The sequence below is a fragment of the Sphaeramia orbicularis genome, chromosome 21 (assembly GCF_902148855.1).
Source record: "Sphaeramia orbicularis chromosome 21, fSphaOr1.1, whole genome shotgun sequence".
NCBI classification, from domain to species: Eukaryota; Metazoa; Chordata; class Actinopteri; order Kurtiformes; family Apogonidae; genus Sphaeramia; species Sphaeramia orbicularis.
The window spans coordinates 5,663,309-5,686,792 of record NC_043977.1 but is presented as its reverse complement, the minus strand read 5'-3'; the positions used below and the strand labels follow the sequence as shown (position 1 = coordinate 5,686,792).

The window sequence follows — 23,484 nt, the reverse complement described above, 5'->3', positions numbered from 1 at the left end:
ATTGTTCAGTTGAATATCTGTTTTTTAAGGATTTCTGTTCATTTTAACTTCACATTCAAGATAAAACAGAGTTAAAGCACTGTTATTTGAGTTGGTGTTAAACAGAACCTGCCTGTTTTACAGCCTGGGTTCACCGCGTACATGTGATGTGTGATTCGATCATCTGCGTTGCTAGTTCCATCAAACATGGTACAACTCTGAAGCCAAAGTTGACTGACCAAAAGTTTAACGAGTAGCATGAAAACGTTTTATGTATCGGAAAATGAGATGCTTTTTTTTTTTTTTTTTTTTTTAATACAGAAATGTCTTTTCTCCTTTTATTCCTTCGTTTTATTTATCCCTTTTATCAGGCATTTTGTTCAATGCTATTTTGGGGTGTACACTTTATTTTTGATTAACTTGTTTTATATTGTTGGTGCCAAACTCTGAACTACTGTGGACTGAATCTTTTTAATAAACTGAAAAAAATCCATATTGTTTGGTGTGAGTTGTTTTGTTTGGATGAGAAGAAAAATTATATCAGATTTTTTTTTTTTTTTAGGATCATCAAAGAGGGAAACCAGCACCAAGAGATTTTTATCATTCTTACGTTAATGCAGTTCAGGGTTTTTGCCACAAGAGGGCAGTGTAGTTACATGAGCTCAAGTATTGAAGACAAACAGCTGTAAATACTTGTATTTTCTTTCAATATTCTCTTGTATTAGTTGAAACAAGCAATAAATGTATCCTGTTCTTGAGATTACTGTTTATTGTCAGGGATGTTCACCTTGACACCATTACTGTTTAACATGAAAACAAATGATGAATTGAATAAAGTATAAACTTGGATTCTTCTCCAGATAGTTTTAAATGTATTTAATAAGAAAAGAAGTTCACACATCTGTTAGATTCTGTCACTGAATTTGTTGATTATAGAGTATCACTGTTCAATTTATCAAGATCTAAGTCTACTTTGAAAAGACAAATGCTGCTCTCACACATTTAATGCCCCATTAGTTAAAGTGAATACATTTTATTGAACTGCACTTATCTTTTTACTTATGCTTTTATTATTAAAAAGTATTACATGCCGGTTGCTCAACTGAAGACATTTCCTGTTAAGTTCTTCCGGTGGAGATGTGTAATGAAATAAAATAAAATAAAATAAAATAAAATAAAATAAAATAAAATAAAAGTGTAATAATAGAATATAGAAAGAATATAGAAAATAGAAAAACAAAGATATAAATAAAAATAAAATAATAAAAAGCTCCTCATCTGGTAATTTTTTTCATAGACGATTCATGATTTATGTTATTATCTTGTTGTTCATGTTTATTTGGGAAAGATAGTTTGATAAACACACACGCACACACACATATAGATAGATAGATAGATAGATAGATAGATAGATAGATAGATAGATAGATAGATAGATAGATAGATAGATAGATAGATAGATAGATAGATAGATAGATAGATAGATAGATTTTTTTTCTTTTTTCTTTTCTTTTTTTGGTGTCAAAAATGTCACATAAAATAAGAAACAACAAAATCTATTAATACACCAGTTGTAGAAAATAAAATTAAAACAAAAAAATTCAACAAAACGTTCCTAATTTGACGCTTTTAGTTTTTTCCTCTCTTTTCTTTCATTTACTATTTATGATTTATCTTGTTTGGTTATTGTCTTGTTGTTTATGTTTATTAGAAAGCGATAAAAAATAAACTAAAATAAATTGCATGTTATAAATTATTATTATTATTATTATTATTATTATTATTATATTGTCATTGGTGTTTTTATTTTCTTTTTTTATTTTAATTTCGTTTTGTCATTGTTTGTGGTCCTGTCACGGGGCTTTTATTGTGAAGGTCCTCGGGCGGAAGTCTCCTCCTGTGGAAGTGGACCGTGGCAGGCTGCTGTGACCCGGTGTTCGCCGTAAACATGGAGTCCGTGTGTGTGGACACTTTGATCCTGAAGCTTCATGATGTGAACGCGGTGAAGTTCGGGGAATATCGGCTGAAAAGCGGAATGATGACGCCGATTTACATCGACCTGCGCGTGCTCGTGTCGCACCCCGCGCTCATGAACCAGGTAAGGCACGTGCTCCGTCCACGCTGCGTGACTGTCCCAAAGTTCTGCTGTGGGTCCAGAGCCCACGGACAAGAACCAACCTGCGGATCCACGAGGAAAATAAACTGTCACTAAACTACGCATGCACAGGAAAAGGCAGAGTTTGAAGGAGTTTTAGAGAAAATGATGCAGGAAAACAGACACACAGCTGAACCACAGGGTCACGTGGTTCAGAGTTTACATCAGACTGAAGGTCTGGAGGTCTGGGACTGGAGGTCTGGGACTGGGTCTGGAGGTCTGGGACTGGAGGTCTGGGACTGGGACTGGGTCTGGAGGTCTGGGACTGAAGGTCTGGAGGTCTGGGTCTGGGACTGGGTCTGAAGGTCTGGGACTGGGTCTGGAGGTCTGGGACTGAAGGTCTGGAGGTCTGGGACTGGGTCTGGAGGTCTGGGACTGGGTCTGAAGGTCTGGGACTGGGTCTGGAGGTCTGGGACTGGGACTGGGTCTGAAGGTCTGGGACTGGGTCTGGAGGTCTGGGACTGGGACTGGGACTGGGACTGAAGGTCTGGAGGTCTGGGACTGGGTCTGAAGGTCTGGGACTGGGTCTGGAGGTCTGGGACTGGGACTGGGTCTGAAGGTCTGGGACTGGGTCTGGAGGTCTGGGACTGGGACTGAAGGTCTGGAGGTCTGGGACTGGGTCTGAAGGTCTGGGACTGGGTCTGGAGGTCTGGGACTGGGACTGGGTCTGAAGGTCTGGGACTGGGTCTGGAGGTCTGGGACTGGGACTGGGACTGAAGGTCTGGAGGTCTGGGACTGGGTCTGAAGGTGTGGGACTGGGTCTGAAGGTCTGGGACTGGGACTGGAGGTCTGGAGGTCTGGGACTGGGTCTGGGACTAGGACTGGGACTGAAGGTCTGGAGGTCTCGGTCTGGAGGTCTGGGATTGGGACTGGGACTGAAGGTCTGGAGGTCTGGGACTGGGTCTGGGTCTGGGACTGAAGGTCTGGGACTGGGTCTGGGTCTGGGACTGGGACTGAAAGTCTGGAGGTCTGGGACTGGGTCTGAAGGTCTGGGTCTGGGTCTGAAGGTCTGGGTCTGGGACTGGGACTGTGTCTGGGTCTGGGACTGGGACTGGGTTAGACAAGCAAACCACTGTAAAGTATGTTCACTAATAGGATGTGGAAGTTCTTCATGTCTCACAGTGTGGAGTTTTATTGACTAGTTTAGAAAGTTCCATGAACACAAGTGCATCCTGTTAATATCACGTCCTGGGTTCTCTTGGGTTCTCCTGGGTCCTCTTGGGTTCTCCTAGGTTCTTCTGAGTCCTCTTGGGTTCTCCTGGGTTCGTCTGGCTTCTCTTGAGTCCTCTTGGGTTCTCCTGGGCCCTCCTGGGTTCTTCTGGGGCCTCTTGGGTTCTCCTGGGTTCTTCTGTGTCCTCTTGGGTTCTTCTGGGTCCTCTTGGGTTCTCCTGGGTTCTCCTGGGTCCTCCTGGGTTCTTCTGGGTCCTCTTGGGTTCTCCTGGGTTCTCCTGGGTTCTCCAGGGTTCTCCTGGATCCTCCTGGGTTCTTCTGGGTCCTCTTGGGTTCTCCTGGGTTCTTCTGGGTCCTAATTGGGTTCTTCTGGGTCCTCTTGGGTTCTCCTGGGTTCTTCTGGGTCCTAATTGGGTTCTTCTGGGTCCTCTTGGGTTCTCCTGGGTACTTCTGGGTCGTCTTGGGTTCTTCTGGGTCCTCTTGGGTTCTTCTGGGTTCTCCTGGGTCCTCTTGGGTTCTCCTGGGTTCTCTTGGGTTCTCCTGGGTTCTTCTGGGTTCTCCTGGATCCTCCTGGGTTCTTCTGGGTCCTCTTGGGTTCTTCTGGGTCCTCTTGGGTTCTCCAGAATCCTCCTGGGTTCTTCTGGGTTCTCCAGGGTTCTCCTGGGTCCTCCTGGGTTCTGCTGGGTCCTCCTGGATTCTCCTGGGTTCTTCGGGGTCCTCTTGGGTACTTTCTTATGATAACTGTACATAGAGGCTGTGAACGAGTCCCAAAATTATAATATCATCCATTAACATGTCGGATTTAGTGTAAAAGTACGTGGTTCTTGTGTTGAAGGTTTTTGATGAAACTATTGTTGTCAGATCTGATTCAGGTTCTGATTTTGGTGACGACACTAATTTTTAGCTTTATTTTTCTACACTCAAAGCAGTTTTACAACATAATAAATGAAAGTACGTACCACAGCTTGAGGCAGATGATATTTAGTTTTGTAATACTGACATCAGATATTTTTCAATAGTGTAGATTTGTGTGACGAAAAATTGTCAACTTTTCTTATAAGTTTTATTATCATGTGGCACCTACATACAGATGCTAATGATAATAATAATAATGATAATAATAAAAGGTGTGAGTCCATACTGGTTTGATGCACTTGTATTCAGTTTTATTTTATATTCAGATAAACCATTCAAACTTTGTCCGTTGTGTGTTCAGGTGTCGAGCCTCATGTACCAGCGGGTTCTGGACGAGGGTCTGCAGTTCGACTCGGTCTGTGGCGTTCCGTACACAGCTCTGCCTTTGGCCACAATCATCTGTTCCAGACACGAGCTGCCCATGCTCATCAGGAGGAAGGAGGCCAAGGACTACGGTGGGTTTCAGGAAGAACACCATGGTTTACAACTGGTGATAAAACGAAACTGTGTCAATATGTTGGATTGTCTGAGCTGAAGCCTTTAGAACAACCACTGTCCAGGAGGGGGGGGGGGGTCTATGCAAAGGTCAAGGGTTAGGATGGGTTTGGTATGAGGAGTTTTTCATGACATATTAACCCTTAAAGACCCAAACAGCCACCTTTAACCTCAACCATCTACTGATCTAAACTGTTTAATTCCTGTTGATTCATTAATTCTATCAATACATGTAAATAATTGGTGTAAAATGCAGTTCTTCATCTTTTCATGGTCATCAGATATGACCCATTTGGACGTTCATAGGCTCCGTTGTTACCGTGGAAACACCATCATCTTCTACAACATTGATTCACCAGTAAAACCCATGGAGTTGGATCAATGACAGTGGATAGACACACTGGGTTTATGATGAATAATAAATAAAATGAACAAAATCCCCCCTCCAAAAAACTAAAAAATTGCAAAAAAAATTTACTAAAACGACATAAAAAAGAATAAAATGTGCAACAAAATGAACAAAAAACAGCCACCATGATCAATAAAATGAACAAAAATCATTAATAAATCAACAAATAAGAAGTTACATGGACAAAATTAGCCACAAACTGAATAAAATTGAAGGAAAAGTCATAAAAGAGGAAAGAAAATAGAGAAAAATAAACAAGATAAGTAGCAAAAATGAAAATGAATAAATAAAATTCATAAAAATTTTCAAAATGACTAAAACAAATTGACAAAACAAGTGACCCATTTGGACGTTCAGAGTCTCCATAGTTACCATGGAAACACCGTCATCTTCTCCAACATTGATTCACCAGTAAAACCCATGGAGTTGGATCAGTGACAGTGGATGGACACACTGGGTTTATGTTCAATATTTAATAAAATGAACACAATCCCCCCTCCAAAAAAACACAAATTAAAAAAAAAAAAAAAAAAGTACTGAAACCAATTAAAAAAGAATAAAATGTGCAACAAAAATGAACAAAAACAGCTATGATCAATAAAATGAAAAAAAAAAAAAATCAATAATAAATCAACAAAATAAGTTACATGGACAAAATTAGCCACAAACTGAATAAAATTGAAGAAAAAGTAATAAAAGAGGGAACACAATAGAGAAAAATAAATAAGTAACAAAATTAACAAAAACAAATCGCATAATATTAAAAAACTAATAAAAACTAACATGGGACGTTCACAGGCTCCATAGTTACCATGGAAACACCGTCATCTTAGACAACATTGATTCACCAGTAAAACCCATGGAGTCGGATCAATGACAGTGGATGGACACACTGGGTTTATGTTCAGCAATAAATAAAATGAACAAAATCCCCCCTCCAAAAAAAAAAAAAAAAAAAGTAAAAAATTGACTAAAACCAAGTAAAAAAAGAATAGAATGTGCAACAAAATGAACAAAAACAGCCAATATGATCAATAAAATGAACAAAAATCATTAATAAATCAACAAATAAGAAGTTACATGGACAAAATTAGCCACAAACTGAATAAAATTGAAGAAAAAGTCATAAAAGAGGAAAGAAAATGGAGAAAAATAAATAAAATAAGTAACAAAATTAACAAAAATGAGAAACAATAAATAAAAATTATCAAAATGAATAAAACAAATTGACAAAACAAGTGACCCATTTGGACATTCAGAGGCTCCGTAGTTACCGTGGAAACACTGTCATCTTCTACAACATTGATTCACCAGTAAAACCCATGGAGTTGGATCGGTGACAGTGGATGGACACACTGGGTTTATGTTCAGTTAATGACAGATTGGACTGAAAATGTCACTTTTTCTTCAGTTTTTTTCTGTTTCTCTGTTTGATATAATAACCTTTGAATTCACTTTAAGTTTTCATGACCATAGACATAGGAAAAGACATGATTTTCACTGAAAAATGCCAAAAAAAACAGAGGATAATATTATAATAGATGGTAATAAATCACTCGGGAAAGGTTAAATAGAAATAAAAATTCACTGGGTTTCTGTTCAGTATTAAATAAAATGAACACAATCCCCCCTCCAAAAAAAAAAAAAACAGTTAAAAAAGAATAAAATGTGCAAAAAATGAACAAAAAGAGCTATGATCAATAAAATGATAAAAGAAAAAAAAAAAATCAATAATAAATCAACAAAATAAGTTACATGGACAAAATTAGCTACAAACTGAATAAAACTGAAGAAAAAGTAATAACAGAGGAAAGAAAATAGAGAAAAATAAATAAAATAAGTAACAAAATTAACAATTATTATGGATTCCCACGGGTCATTGTGCTAGTATACATATGTGTGCATATATATTTTTGTTGTATTAATTTCTTTCCTGCTACTTTTTTTTAAAATTATATTTACACGGAGCAGCTGTAACACAACAGTTTCCATGGGGTTAATGAAGCGTTCTGATTGGTCGTCTTAAAGGGTTCAAATGAAGCGCCTTGACTTGATAAGGAAAAAAAAAAAAAGAGTTGCAGAGAAAGAAAATCCTCTGAAAGCTCAGAATAGTTTTAATTTCTATAAAACTGTCCTTTCCCAGATAAAGGAAAATGTAAAACCAGGTAGTTTCAGTTGAAACATTCAGAGGTTTTTCAAAATAAAGGTAAATGAAAGTTCCTGCAGGTTGTTTTTGATGCTCTTATTGTGCTAAAACTATCCTCATAGCTTTATTGCCTCAGTCCTATTTTTTTTTCCCAAATTGTGATATCTGCGTAACGTTGCTGCTGTTTCCTTTTACGTCATTGGCTGTGTCCTGAAAAAATATTATGCCAATTATGCCACGAGGCTAACGATGTGTAAATATGAGCTGATTGATCTCCTCATGTTCTCCAACAGGAACCAAGCGAATGGTGGAGGGTTTGATCCGTGAAGGCGACACGTGTCTGATCATCGAGGACACGGTGACCAGCGGCGCCAGCATCCTGGAAACGGCCGAGGTCCTCTACAAAGAAGGACTGAAGGTGGAGTACAGGGGGGTCAAACAGGCGGCCAGTGGGCCAAAACCGGCCCACCAGAGGTTCTAATGTGGCCCGTGGGATGAATGTGCAAAGTGCAAAAATTACACTGAAGATATTAACAGTTAAAGGTGTGGAACTGGTTTGAGTTCAGGTTCCACATTCAGACCAATATGATCTGAAGTAAAATAATATAATAAAAACCAATAAATAATGACTCAAAAACGTCTTCGAGTTTAATGTGAAAAAAATATTGCATTATCCCTGTAAATAATGACAACTCCAAAATGTTCTCTTCGTTTCATGCAAAAAAATAACATTAAATTGTGAAAATATTTACAGTAAGAAACTATCCTTTAACAATAAAATGTGAATAATCTGAACAAATACAAACAACCTGAAATGTCTAAAGAAAATAAAGTGCAATTTGAACAGTATTCTGTCTGTTACTAAATGTTTGGTGCTTTTGTAGATCTGATCCATAATGAATAAGTGGAAATGATAAGTTGAGGCTTAGTATTATTAAAACTGCACTTATTTTCTTTAATAATTTTTTTTTTTTCAGGGTATTCACGTTTTTTTGTATGGATAGTTTGGAAACATAAATATTTTCATAATTTAATGTTTATTTGTTTGTTGTTTTACACAAAAAATATGGAGTTGTCATTATTTGAAACCGTGTGAAACCATGTGAAATGTTTGAAGGTATTATTTTTATTCTATTGTTTTTATTTGGCAGTGGTTTATTCTTATTTTTAATTTTTTTGTTTTTAATTGTATGGCTTTTTATGTTTTTTAATTTTGTATTCTGAATGTCCCCTATGGGACTAATAAAGTCTATCTATCTATCTATCTATCTATCTATCTATCTATCTATCTATCTATCTATCTATCTATCTATCTATCTATCTATCTATCTATCTATCTATCTATCTATCCTGTATTTTATTCTATTTTGGTTTTAATTACACTGGGTTACAAAAAATGTTTTTTGCAAGTTGTCTAGGTTTTTTCAACTGAATTCGGACCATTTTGCACCGCTAAATCCAAAAATGACATCTGTTTTTCTCAATCAGGTCAGGTTCTTTTGCTAATTTGATTTTGAAAAATTTGATTTTCTCACAAAATTGATTACATTTTTGTGACTTTATCAGTTGATTTTTTTTTTATATAGTTCTCACCCAAAATAGGTTTTAAGAGAAAAAAAAAAAAAAAGTTTCTAACAGGATGTATTTATTAAGTGTTACAAACTGTAGCAGAATACGTCAGGCTTATTTTTGCAAGATCTTCTAGTCGAAGCCATTTCATTCACCTGTAATATTAAAAAAAACATTAATCATAAATTGGCAAAAGTAGAATCTTCAGAACTCGTTTATTGCAAGAAATATGAGAGAATTTTGTATCATATGATGTGAAAATGCCCATAAATGAAAGCAAAAATGTTAAAAAGCCAATATGTAGCATAGTTCAGAAAGTTGACCTGATTGAGCAAAATTAATGTGATTTTTGGATTCAGCACACCAAAATGATCCTAAATCAGCTCAAAAAACTGAAACAATACATTTGTTGTTGACCAGCGTTATTCTTCTGTACAGAACTTTGGTCCATTGCGATTGTTTTAAAGTGCTTTACAAATAGAACTGGATTATTTATAGGTTACGATGTTATTATTTTACTGGTCCGACCCTCTTTAGATCATATTGGGCTGAATGTGGAACCTGAACTAAAATGAGTTTGATCATTTTAGTACCAGAGGTTGAAGAAGGTCCATCAGGTCTGTACAGTGTCCTCATACGAAGCCATGGTTTGTGTTGTCAGGTGACCGACGCCATAGTCATGATGGACCGAGAACAGGGGGCGGTGCAGATGTTGGCGTCTCGGGGGATCCGACTCCATCCCATCATCTCCATGTTCAAGCTGCTCAACGTGCTGCTCGCCGCCGAACGCATCGATGCGCAAACCGCCCAGAGCGTCCGCGAGTTCATCCTGGACAACAACACCTTCAGGTGGGTTTTATCTGCAGGTTCACGTCGAGGTTATTATCGTTAACGAAAACTCACGAAATGACGAAAACTAGAATTGTAAAAACATTTTCATTAACTGAAATAAATAAAAACTGGTCAACAACAAATTTATTGTTTAAATTTTTTGAGCTGATTTAGGATCATTTTGGTGTGCTGAATCCAAAAATCACATTATTTTTGCTCAATCAGGTCAACTTTCTGAACTATGCTACATATTGGCTTTTTAACATTTTTGCTTACATTTATGGGCATTTTCACATCATATGATACAAAATTCTTTCATATTTCTTGCAATGAACGAGTTCTGAAGATTTTACTTTTGCTAATTTATGATTAATAGTTTTTTTAATATTACAGGTGAATGAAATGGCTTCGACTAGAAGATCTTGCAAAAATAAGCCTGACGTATTCTGCTACATCTGCGGTGAATACACCATTGTACCTAACAGGAATCCTGTTAGAAAATATTTTTTTTTCTCTTAAAACCTATTTTGGGTGAGAACTATATAAAAAAAATCAACTGAGAAAATCACAAAAATGTAATCAATTTTGTGAGAAGATCAAATTTTTCAAAATCAAATTAGCAAAAAAACCTGACCTGATTGAAAAAACACAGATGTCATTTTTGGATTTAGTGGTGCAAAATGGTCCTAATTCAGTTGAAAAAACCTAGACAACTTGCAAAAAACATTTTTTGTAACCCAGTGTAATTAAAAGAAAAAAAACGATAACTAACTGAAACTGTATTGTGTGTTTACAAAACTAATTAAAATGTATAAAAATTCTGGATAAAATTCCCTTAGTTTTCGTCTTTGTCAATGTCGGATTGATACGAAATCGATTTATTTCCCTCAAGTAATTGTCTCTGCTGGCACCATATGATATTAAACGGTCCGTCACTTGTGGTTTCCAGTCGTCTTCTGGTCCCCACTCTACCTGGAAATATGGAGAGTAAAGTTGGGAGAAAGCAGCAGAGTCCTGTCTGGGATTTATTTGAATACGACGACAGAGAAGAAGAGAAAAGAGACGACAAAACTAAAATTAATACTGAAACTAAGCATTTAGAAAATAACGAAAACTAATAAAAACTAGGAAACCTGCTCAAAAAACTAATTAAAACTAAATGAATTAGAGAAAAAAAGTCAAAACTAAATCAAACTAAACTAGAATGAAAAATCCAAAACTGTTAGAACCTTGGTTCACGTACTGCTCCTGGACATCTGTGCTTATTATTTCCCCGTTTTATGAATCCACTGCGTTCTATGAGATGATTCTGTAACAGGATGTTTGAGCAGGTCTGGAAAGTCATAAAAAATATAGTATTTTTTTTTTTTTTAAATTCAAATGTTTATTCAGAACAGTCTCATAAGATATTATACAGGACGCCAATCATATAAAGTACACTGTTCTCTTTTTTTTTAAGAAGAAAAAAAGGGTATCAGTAATGCTCATTGAAAGGAAGAAAGAGAGAAAAAAAGTAGTATAAGTAAATTAAGTATGCAAAAAATGGATAGTAATAATGATATTAACAAAGACAATACTTCTAGGAAATAAGACAGAGAGTTAGTACCATCTTCTGTGTTCAAAAAGTTTAGAATTTTGAAATGTGTTTTTTCCATGGATTTAAAAAAAAAAACAAAATCAATGTAAATTTCTAAAATATTTTTCATGCTCTGACTGTAAATTATAATTTTCTACCCATTTCTAATCATCTGCTTTCTTCATATCTCACTGAGGAAGAAAAATCTACCATTAGACTTTAAGGAAATATTGATGTTTATAAAGTATATGGACATAAATATTGGGACACATCATGTCTACAGTTGTAAGATGTCCTGTTCATGAGGATTTGACATAAAAACATCAATATTTCCTTAAAGTTTAATGGGAAATTTTTCTTCCTCAGTGAGATGTGAAGAAAGTAGATGGTTAGTTGTGGTAGAAAATTATTATTTAGAGACAGAGCATGAAAAATATTGTTGAAATTTAGAGGAAGAACATTTAAAATCATAGTCGTAGATTAAAAAAAAAAATCAGTGTTGACACAAAGGCATTTTGGAAGCAAAGATAATTTAAACCAAACTAACCAATGCAATGATATTTATCCCAATATAAAACTATATTCTGACATTAGTCATTATTATTGTTTTATATCCCAGACCCCTGTTAGAAAAGAAACACCTGAATTCAACATGTCCACATACTTTTGTCCATATAGCGTATGTGTGTGTACCATCTAACCCCGGTGCTTTAATAGACGCTGTTAAAAATATCCAAACTCTGTGCAGATCCAGTTGTTGTGGAGTTTTTTACTGTTAAATGACGAGCGTTTCCGTGTGCGTCTTTAGGAATGGAGCTGTGAAAACTGCCGAAGAACATTTAAAATCATACTCATGGATTAAAAATAAATTAAGTCAAAACCATCTGAGGCATTTTGGAAACAAAGATAACAATTTAACCCAAACTAACCAATGCGATAATATTTATCCCATAATATAAAACTATATTCTGACATTAGTCATTATTGTTTTGTATTCCAGACCTCTGTTAGAAAAGAAACACCTGGATTCAACGTGTCCACATACTTTTGTCCATATAGTGTATTTACCTTAAATATGTGAAAATGCCTTAAATAATACTAAAGTTTTTTTTTTTTGTACCCTATTATGCTTTGTTATATATTGACACATCTTTTTTCTTTTGGTTTCAGCCCTAAGGAGAAGAACGGTAACGGCGTTCCTAATAAGAAACCATGTGTGGAACAGGAAGTGAAGATGAGCTACGCAGAACGAGCCAAACTACCAAGTAGGAATAGAAAGAATGAATGTTTTTGTTTTTTTCCTGTAATGTTTGTATGTTTCCTCATGTTTATCATTACTTTAAGGACTTTACAACTGTTTTAAGGAAGTGTCAGAGTTGGACAAAGTACATCTACAGTCAGGTCCAGAAGGATTTTATATAGTGTTGTCTCTTTTACGACCACAGTGGATCTGAAATGAAACAGATGTGATTGAAATAAAGGGATTGAACTGGACCTAACTGTAGATGTCAGTAAAATTTTTACAGACTTCCTGTTAAATCCGTCCACATTGAAGGTTCAGTGCTGGTTGAAACCTTCATCCACTTTTGTCCTCTGGTTATTTACCTCAGCCAAGGAGGTTATGTTTTTGTCTGCGCTGGTTTGTTTGTCTGTCTGTCCATGTGCAAGATAACTCAAAAAGTTATGGATGGATTTGGATGAAAATTTCAGGAAATGTTGATACTGGCACAAGGAACAAATGATTAACCCTTTCATGCATGAATTATGAGAACATTAATCAAGATTTTTTTCTTTATTCCTCTTTGGGCATTAAAAAAAACAATGTGATTAAGTTTTATTTTTTATGAAGCTATTTTTCATGGAGTTCCAAAAATGTCCACCAAGCTGGACACCATGTGTTACATTTTTGAAGCAAAGAAACGTGTACAGGGTGTCCCATAAGTCTCCATACATAGGAGACATAATACATATGGTTCTAACATGTATTTCTTTATATTTCTTCTTTATAGTTCTTCAGCAATGGAGGACACGCATTGAAATGTGTTCCCAACAAAATGGCAGTCATATAGAGCATATTATATAAATAAAAATGGTTTATGTCAAGAAACGTTTATTTTTCCAATGTATGGAGAATTATGGGACACCCTGTATTTCCTGATATACAGTGTGAAAACTATGAAATAAAAACAAATGCTTAAATGCTGCTAATTTGATGTTTTCTCACATTTTAACATATACTACAAACAAAAAATTATGGATATTTTTAATTTTGGGGCTATTTTTTTTCAGTTGGGATTCTTACACAATGCTTTTTACTTTTTTTGTGTGTGAACTGAATTGAAACACATTTTTTTTAATGACCAGACAGTTTTATTTACAAATGGCCAAAATGATTAAAAAAAATTGACAAAAAAAAAGAAATATCCTTAACTTTTTGTTTGTAGTGTACTCTATTACTAGTCATTACTCACTTCATGGACATAATATGCCAAAAAAAAAAAACTTTTGTTGTTAATTACAATCTAATAACAATAACAAGGAATTGATTTACACTCGAACATGTTAGATCAGGTTTATCAAGAACAGCAAAGTTACAGTAATGTTATCAATTGCAGTGTATGGGATGGTCCATAAGCGTCCAATGGTTGGCTGATATGAAACTAAAACAACAAAATCCATGAATATACAAGAGAACAGCTGGAGAAGAACTCTCCACTGTAGGGACCACTATGCATGAAAGGGCTAAATTTTGGTGGTGATTGGGGGTGGGGGGGAACCACTGATCTGCCTTGGTGGAGGTCAGTGCTCTCTGAGTGCTTTTCTAGTTTTTCTTTTTTTTTTTTTGGCAGACGTTCACCCCATGGCGTCAAGGCTGCTGAAGACCATGGAGGACAAACAGTCCAACCTGTGTGTGTCTGCAGACGTAACCGGCAGTGACGAGCTGCTGCAGCTGGCCGACGCCCTGGGCCCGACGATGTGCATGATGAAGACCCACGTGGACATCCTGAAGGTACGACCCAACACTATCTCCAGCGTCTGTGGTCGGGATGTTTAGTAGAACAGTTTTTGATTTTTTTTAAAAAGTCATGGAAGTTTAGATTTTTCATGTTTCTGCTTCTCAACTTTTGGTGAGACGCAAAGTTTAGATGAAAGCGTTTTTATCCTAATGCAAAGTTTTATTTTAAATCCGCATTTTAAAGGTGAGATTCAAGTTTTAGGTTCAGAAATGTTAAGAAATGAAGCAGACGTCAGGCTTTTCATTTGGTTTATGGAGGGACTAGACATGTTATCATCTTTATTTGACTGAAACCAATTAAGTTTTACTCAATTTTCATATCTTTATTGTTAAAAATCCTTAGAAAATTACTTATTATCTTAAGGACTTGTAGTGTTTGAGGTGAAAATAAATATAACTGACAATTACAGGCTGAAGAAGATTGATATTTTATTGATATTTTGTAGGTATATAGTTAATCTTTTAGCGTTAATAAATCAATGATATGTAGTTGATATTTAGTTGGTATATAGTCAGATTTTGTGTTATTAAATCAATGATATTTTGTTGGTGTTTAGTTAATATTTAGTGTTAATAAATCAATATTTATTCGGTTTATAGTTAATATTTAGTTGATATTTGGTTAATGTTTAGTTAATACTTATCAATCAAATTTTATTTATATAGCGCCAAATCATAACAAAAGTTATCATGACACTACATGGTTGAAACCAGACTCTCACTCTGTTAGATGATATATAATTGATATTTCGTGTTGATAAATTAATGAAATTCCACATCTCCTTATGTCCTTAAAGGTTGTGAACAGCCATGACAGTTAAATTACTAGTCTGTGAACAGTCATGCAAAGGTTTTCAAGTGTTTGTTTTAATGTGTGGGAATTCTGTGTTTGGAACTCAGAGAACTTCGTGGAGCCCAAACTAAATCGTGTTGTTTTGTCTGTGGTGTTCAAGGACTACACTATGGACGTGAGCCAGAAACTTCAGGCTTTGGCTGAGAAACACAACTTCCTCATCTTCGAGGATCGTAAGTTTGCAGACATCGGGAACACAGTGAAACATCAGTACGAAGGTGAGACACATCGGTTATTTCAGATCTTACATCAGGGGTGTCGAACTTATTTCAGTTCAGGGTCCACATTCAGCCCAATATGATCTCAAATGGGACGGATCAGTAAAATAATAACATAATAACCTATAAAATGTCAACTCCAAACTTTTCTCCATATTATAGAGTGAAAACAGTCAAATTACATTATTAAAATATTTACATCTACAAACTGCCCTTTAAAAAATGTTCATAACCTTTTATACTTGAATATCCAAATACTAAATGTACATGTACACTGTTAGGCTCTTTTTTTTCTTTCTTTCTTTGCATTATGATTATAAACACTATTTTGTGTGTATACATATACATGTATTTATGCATAATTTTCTTTGTCTTATTTCCTTGAAGTGTGGTTGGGTATGTGTACAAACTTGTTAATATCATCAGTTATCTATGTTATTTATATTACTTTTTTTCTTTTTCTTTTTCTCTTTCTTTTTCTTCCTTTCAGTGAGCATTATCGATACCCTTTTGTTCTTTAAAAAAGAAAAAAAAAAGAACGATGTACTTTGTACCATTGGTGTCCTGTGTAATATCTTATGAGACTGTTCTGAATAAAAATTAGAAAAAAAAAAAAAAAGTGAATCTGAAAAAACTGAATATTCTTAAGACAATCAAGTGTAATTTTAACAATATTCTGCCTCAGTTTATCATTTACACATGTGCATTAAAACTTCCAGATCACAGTGGATCTACAAATACACAAAACATTTAATAACAGGCAGAATGTTATTAAAATTGCAGTTAGTTTTTAAAGATATTTCAGGTTGTTCACGTTCCATTTTTTGGTGCAAATGTAGACATTTTTATGTAATTTGACTTTTTTTTTTTTTTTATACACTAAAACAAAGTAAATAAATTGTAGTTGTCATTATTTATAGGTTATTATGATAGTATTTTACTGATCTGACCCACTTGGGATCACATTGGTCTGTATGAGGAAAGTGAACTCAAATATAATTAAAGCCGCAAGCGTCATCTAAAGGCCCTCGCCAAGGGCACGTCTAGTGGAAGTATGCTCATCGTTCAGCAGGTGGCGCTCTAGCCCCAACTTTTGTGTCTTCTAATGAATGAGTGTAGGCCTGGGACATTGAAAATTGATTTGAGACAAATCAGTGTTCGTATGTCCGAACTGAACAAAATTTTGTATAAATAAATCTGTAGGGGGCGCTATGAGCAAAAATTAAATTTGTTCCATTGAATGGGTGTAGGCCTGTGAGATGTACCACTGAGTCAAATTTGAGCCAAATCGGTGTTTGTATGTCTGAACTGATGCAATTTTCGTGAAGGTAAATTTGTAGGGGGCGCTACTGAGCGAAGTGGAAATTTCTTTTGATAAATGAGTGTAGGCCTGGGAGATTGAACACTGATTCAAATTTGAGCCAAATTGGTGTTCGCATGTCTAATGTGAAGTAATTTTCGTAAAGGTAACATTGTAGGGGGCGCTATGGCGCCGAATTTCAAATTTTTCTGATAAATGGGTGTAGGCCTGGGATATAGACGTCTGAGTCAAATTTGAGCCAAATTGGTGTTCGTATGTCCGAACTGAAGCTATTTTAATAAAAAATATTACAAATTTTTGTAGGGGGCGCTGTAGTGCAAAATTTCAGTTTCTTTTGATAAATAGGTGTAGGCCTTTGAGACAGATGTCTGAGTCAAATTTGAGCCAAATCGGTGTTCGTATGTCCGAACTGATGTCATTTTTGTAAATGTACATTTGTAGGGGGCGCTATAGTGCAAAATTTCAGTTTCTTTTAATAAATGGGTGTAGGCCTGGGAGATGGACGTCTGAGTCAAATTTCAGCCAAATCGGTGTTCGTATGTCTGAGCTGAAGCAATTTTTGTGATGGTAAATTTTCGAAAAAACTTCGCAAAGTTTGCAACCTCGTCACACAAAAACGGTGATGCCGATTCAAAAAATTCGGCTAACTTTTGATGCCCCACTTCTCTAGATACTGTACACCGATTTTGAGCTCATTCGGCCAAACGGCTTAGTAGGAGATAGTTAAAATACGACGTCAGCGAAAACGCTGACTCAGCATTTTGGAAATTTCAATCCAATATGGCCGACTAAGGGTTGGTTTAGGGGCGTGTCCATAATAATATTTTTTGTTTGTCTCCTCATGATGAATCTGTCTACCGATTTTCGTGGCTCTACGACAAACTTTATGTTGGACGCACTCCCATTGGCGCAATGCATTTCCACTTTTCAAGGGGGCGCTGCCGCAACATTTCTTTACCGACATCTACCAAACCTATATGTAAATTCAATTTCTCGCACTTCTGAATTTTAGGCAAAATTTGGTGAGTTTTCGTAAATGTTCAGAGGGTCAAAATTGAGCTCAAAGCGCCGGAGAAAGAAAAATAAGCCAAAAAAAAAAAAAATAAATAAAAATAATAATAATCTGAGCAAGAACAATATAGCCGTTTCTATGGCAACCACGTATTTGCCCTTTTTTGAAAGTTCTCGAGGTCCCCCACATGTGTGTGGGGTCAGATGTCACGTGTCGTGCACTTACACCCACGTGACTAACCCCGAATGTGCATGTCCCATTGACTCCCATTCATTCTGAGCAGGTGTAAATATGCGATTTGTGCACATGTCATATACATCGTCGGAAAGGTCTCAGTGCCGTGAATGTGAAAATGTGTGAGAGTGGTGACAGTGGCGAAAGGCGACCGCGTCACTGGCGATTTCGTCCCCATGCGCCCACTGCAGACTCAGTAGGCCCTGCGCCGGCTTTACTCGGCTCGGGCCTAATGAACACCATTGATTGTTAATTTCTTCAGTGTAATTTTTCCATTTCACACATTCATCCTGTGGGCTGGTTTTGGCCCGTGGACCATATGTTTGACACCCCTTCCTGCCTTACATTTGTAGAGTATCGTGTACTGTCAGTATTCAGATCGGTCTAACAGCGTCCACATCTGTCTCCAGGGGGGCTGTACCAGATCTCGTCCTGGTCCCACATAGTGAACGCCCACGCAGTACCAGGACCCGGGGTGGTCCAGGGTCTGGGGGCCGTGGGGAAACCTCTGGGCCGAGGCTGCGTCCTCATAGGCCAGATGAGCTCCAAGGGGTCTTTGGCCACCGGCGACTACACCCAGACAACGGTAAACAAACATGTCTGTGATTTAAACTGTTATTGAGCCTATTTACATGAACATAAATATCTGAAAACTGGGAGTAATCAGATCATTATTATAGATACAGGGTTCCTGCAGGGTCTTTAAAAGTCTGAAAAGTCTTGAATTTACAAATCTGTATTTAATATTTAAAAAAAAGTCTTTAAAAGGTATTAAATTTGATATGGTAGGTCTTATTTTATGTTGCCATAAACTGGTTTGCTGTATTATGTTTAAATGTGTCCAAGCTGCAAAGAAAGTAGCGTTAATCAACTCAGTTCCACCTGTTCCAACACAAAAATTGTATTTTTATATTCTTTTTTTTTTGTTTTTGTGTATTGTTCATTTCGGGGGAGGTATTCATATAAGCCTTCTTTTTGGCTTCTAACCTCTCCTGCACAATTTTGTTACTTGTTTGAATGTTGTTGTTTTTTTCTATTGCTGTTTTTATTTTGTGCAAATAAATTAAATGAAAATTAAATTAAATTAAAATTTATATTGAAATTAGGAACTAATTATCGCTAACTTTGCAGCCACCAGTGAGAAATGACTCAAGGCATTGGAGTAAAAAAATACATTTTCCTAAATTCCAGGAGTCATGAATATTTGTCAGTATGGCAATGAAATGAGCAGTAAATTTTGTCCTTAGTCCAGTGTTTTTCAACCTTGGGGTCACCTGGAATTCAAATGGGGTCGACTGAAATTTCTAGTAATTGATAGAAAAAAAAAATTACTAATAACAAATATGTATTAATGATTAAATACATAGTCATAATTAAAACACTACACACTTTTCCTAATAAAAATCAGTTCAAATTAAATGCAGGATATAATATCTGAGAGGGCATATCTTTTTTTTTTTTCTTTTTTCCCAATATATATTTATTGGGTTTTTTTGTTTATAGAAAAGAAAGAGACAACAAACAGAACCGAACATTCCGGCACAAATCAGAAGGAGGTGGAAAACTCAGTCAATTTAAAAAAAAACAAACAAAAAAAAAACTATGACAGCAATGTGAGTTCACATTATTCCTCTATGGAAAAGGGCTGAAATGTCCAGACCAATATATGACATAAAGGGGTTCCAAGTGAGAGGGCATATCTTGATTGACCCGATCATGTGACTGTGTGTGTTACTACACTCGGACACAGTCACAGTCAGAAAACCAGACCAAACAGAGAATGGACAGATTTCTTCACCTGCCTGACCCCATTAAGACATCTATGAGAAACTGAGAAACAGACACCGAAAAGATGCATTATATACATTATATAGACTAGATGTCCTCTAAAATTAACGTTTATTCGCAACATAGTATGTATATACATTTCGGCCATTATAAGTAAATGGGGAAAAAAAAAAGATTTTAAAAATTCATAAAAATTTGGTCTACTTTTCCAAAACGTAATCACTATTGTGGGTCACTGGCAATCTATAAATAGAATTTGGTATGAATTCAACCAATAGTTTTGCTGCTAAAGTGTTAACAAACAAACAAACTGAAGCAGAAACAGTACCCCTTACCTCCCCTTCGAGGGTGGGGTAAAAATAGAATACAACAGCAAACGCACTATACATAATAAATGAGAAATATAAAAACATGATCCCTTGAATAATCTGATAAATCCAAACCTCAGGGTCTTAGTGTGGACGTAAACAGGCTCATGTATCGACTGTGACTCACGTGGTGTTTGTCTTCCAGGTGAAAATGGCAGAGGAGCATTCAGACTTTGTGATCGGTTTTATCTGCGGTTCGAAGATAACCAAGAGGCCAGAGTTCATCCACATGACCCCTGGAGTCCAGATGCAGGCTGGAGGTAAAACAGACTTTACTGTGTAACGTCTATACTTTTAAACGTGTCCATGGTGCATCTGTCCACCCTTTATCTGACCACCTCCCTTTAGTTTTTTTTTTTTTTTTTTCCCTCAAAGTCTTTTTATTGGTATTGATGCAGAAACTGGACAGACAATATGTTGCAGACATGCCGTATGTCAATACAAACAAGAACAATCCCCACCCCCCACCCCTGCTTCAACAGAGCCCCACCCCTAATAAAATAATGAAAAATTATCACTGTACCGTTTAGTAGATTGGCTTTGATTCTGCATATAACCACATATATTGTATACACTGTTTGCCTGTGGAAATTCTATACAAAATACAATTAAAAATAAAGCAGTTAAATTAAAGTACCTCCCTTTAGTTTAATGCAACATGTCTGAGGAACAGTTTGATAGAATCTCATAACATTTGGCACAAACATTTATTTGGACTGAAGCGTTTTTGGGTAATCCACAAAGTTAAAGGATATGTTTTTGGCCTTAACGACTAGAAAATTAAAAGAACGGGATGAGCAGACCATGATTTTTTTTTTTTTCTAATTTAGTGCTAGACAAACATTGTAACAGGGGTAACAAAAAAATACCAGACAAAACATCTGGCTTACTAATTCATAGACTTCAAGGGATACAAGTTCATAGACAGTAGACCAGAGAGAATAGTTCAGATGTGAAGAAAAATGCAACATGTGTGTGTGTTTAGGTAATTGAGATGTATTGGTGTGTAGTTAGGAGAATAGATGATAATCATAAATGACATGAAAAGTAAGAATAATAAGAATAGAAAAAAATAAAAGAAAAAATAATCAAAATAGACTAAAGTTAGTAATTAGAGTAATGACAGAGTAATAAAGGACAAAAAAAGTAGACACATGGGACAGAGTTTCAGTTCATAGTAGTAGTAATTATAATAGTAATGATAATATTATGAATAGTACTTATTATTATTATTATTATTATTAAGTAATATTAATATTATCATTTAACGAGCTGATCATGGTTTAAGGACAGAGGACAGGTCTGACTGAATTTATGGTTCTAATCAGACAAATGAAATATAACTGTTTGCAACCTTGTGTTTTTATTTATTTTTAGATGGAGGTTATGTTTTCATCAGGTTTGTTTGTCTGTTAGCAAGATAACTCAAAATGTTATGGACGGATTTGGATGAAATTTTCAGGAAATGTTGATACTGGCACAAGGAACAAATGATAAAATTTTGGTGGTGATTGGGGGGAGGGGAGGGGGGACAGACTGATCTGCCTTGGCGGAGGTCTACGCTCTGTCACTAATAGAAATTAAAAAAAAAAAAAAAAAAGACAGAAAAGACATGCATGGCTGAGTCTCAGGAGGATGTGAACTTTTTGTAGTGTAGTGGTTGGTCTTGGCCATCAGGGGGCACTGTAGTCACATAAATGATCCCTGACTGTGTTCTGGATACTCACCTCCTCTTCCTCACCCATCCTACCTCCTCCTCTTCCTCACCCTTCCTCCCTCTACCTGTGCGTGCCCCTCCCCCTCCAGCCGACACACTGGGCCAACAGTACACCACCCCGGAGGAGGTCATCAGGAACAGAGGCTCTGACATCATCATCGTGGGACGGGGCATCCTGGAGGCCCCTGATAGGCTGAAAGCTGCTGAGTCATACCGACAGTCGGGCTGGGAGGCGTACACGGCCAGACTGGGCCAGTAGGAGTCGGACCGGTCGATCTAACACATTTTAGTTCAAGGGCCACGTTCAGCCTGATCTGATCTAAAGTAAACCAGTAAAATAATGACATAAAAACCTATAAATAATGACAACTACTAATATTTTTCTGTGCTTTTCTGCAAAAAAGTAACATTATGAACACTTTTATAATTAAAAAATAATGTGAATACCCTCAACAACCTGAAATTTCTTGAGAACAACAGATCAGCACAACAGATGCACAAAACATGTAGCAGAATATATTTAAAACTGCCCTTATTTTTCTTGAGAAATTTCAGGTTGTTCATAGTTTTTTTTTTGCATTTTTTGTAAAAGGATATTTTGCAAATGTAACCCTTTTCATAGTGTTATTTTATTTTTAGAACTGAAACGATTAATCGACTCAAAGTGATGCAAAAAAAAATCATTCAACCACAATTCTCCTGAATCAAAGCTTTGTTTCCTTCATTTCTCTGCTGTTAAACATTGGTTCCCCTGTTGTGTTTTACACGGACGCTTATTGTGACGCACAAAGAAGCTTCAATTCAGGAAAACTGCAATAGAATATTTCCCTTCAATCAATTCGAGTCGATCAATCGAATCGTGAATTTTTGCATTCGCTTCAAGCACCTAATCGATTCATCGGTTGCAGCTCTATTTATTTTTGCTGTTTTTCACTCTAAAACAAACAGAAACATTTGGAGTTGTCATTATTTATAGGTTTTTATGCTAAACCTTTACTGGTGCGGCTGAATGTGGCCCCTGAAAACCCTTAACTGTTAAGATCTTCAGGGTAATTTTTATATTTTACAAATTCCTCCCGCAGGCCGCATTAGACACTTTGGCGGCCTAGTTTTGGCCCACGAGCCGTATGTTTGACACCCCTGATGTAGCCGGTCCTGAAAGAGCGTTCAGTAGCGGTCAGTTCTCCAGAGTCTGACACTTTACTCCAGAACATATGTGATTATGTTCCTTCATTCTGTCCTCAACAAAAGCTGCTCAAACTGACCTGACGTCTAAAACGTACGTCAGCAAAGGGAACAGAGAGAATCGATCAATACTTTTCTCAAATATCCGTCTCCGAGTCTCACCTGGAGAACACTGGACCGCTAGGATTAGCTAGTTCTTTATTTTCCTGAATTTAGTTTGTAGTATAGTAGTATTTCACACTGAGACCAAGGTTTTATTCCAATTTAAGGACCAGGAATTAGACCAATCCCATGACCAGGAATTAGACCAATCCCATTTGATGTGGACCAGAACCTGGATTATCAGTATTAAAGTTTATTTTTCTCATATTTAGGTTTATTTAGCTGTGAATTATATGATTTGGGGCGGTAAAAGTTAACTGGTGTAGTGGGTTTTTCATTCTCTTTAGGTTTAAAGGTGACATTTATACGGAAGAGGAATTAAGGTCCAGTATATTTTTATTATTGTTATTCTGAGAAAAAAAATG

At 36.2% G+C, this 23,484-nt stretch overlaps 1 protein-coding gene across 2 annotated transcripts; it reads left to right on the top strand.

Annotated features, from left to right (window-relative positions):
* Positions 1-1,874: 1,874 nt before the first annotated feature.
* Positions 1,875-22,518, top strand: umps (uridine monophosphate synthetase). Of its 2 annotated transcripts, none has more exons than XM_030124730.1 (10): positions 1,875-2,077; positions 4,521-4,674; positions 7,563-7,687; positions 9,500-9,687; positions 12,416-12,510; positions 14,095-14,255; positions 15,215-15,332; positions 18,310-18,485; positions 20,201-20,315; positions 21,862-22,518. In XM_030124730.1, the coding sequence occupies exons 1-10, from the start codon at positions 1,928-1,930 to the stop codon at positions 22,029-22,031; spliced, it is 1,452 nt and encodes a 483-aa protein (XP_029980590.1). In that variant the 5' UTR covers positions 1,875-1,927; the 3' UTR covers positions 22,032-22,518. The 2 variants fall into 2 exon arrangements, with proteins under 2 accessions (XP_029980590.1, XP_029980591.1); XM_030124731.1 differs by having other exon boundaries at positions 7,563-7,693; positions 9,506-9,687.
* Positions 22,519-23,484: the final 966 nt, after the last annotated feature.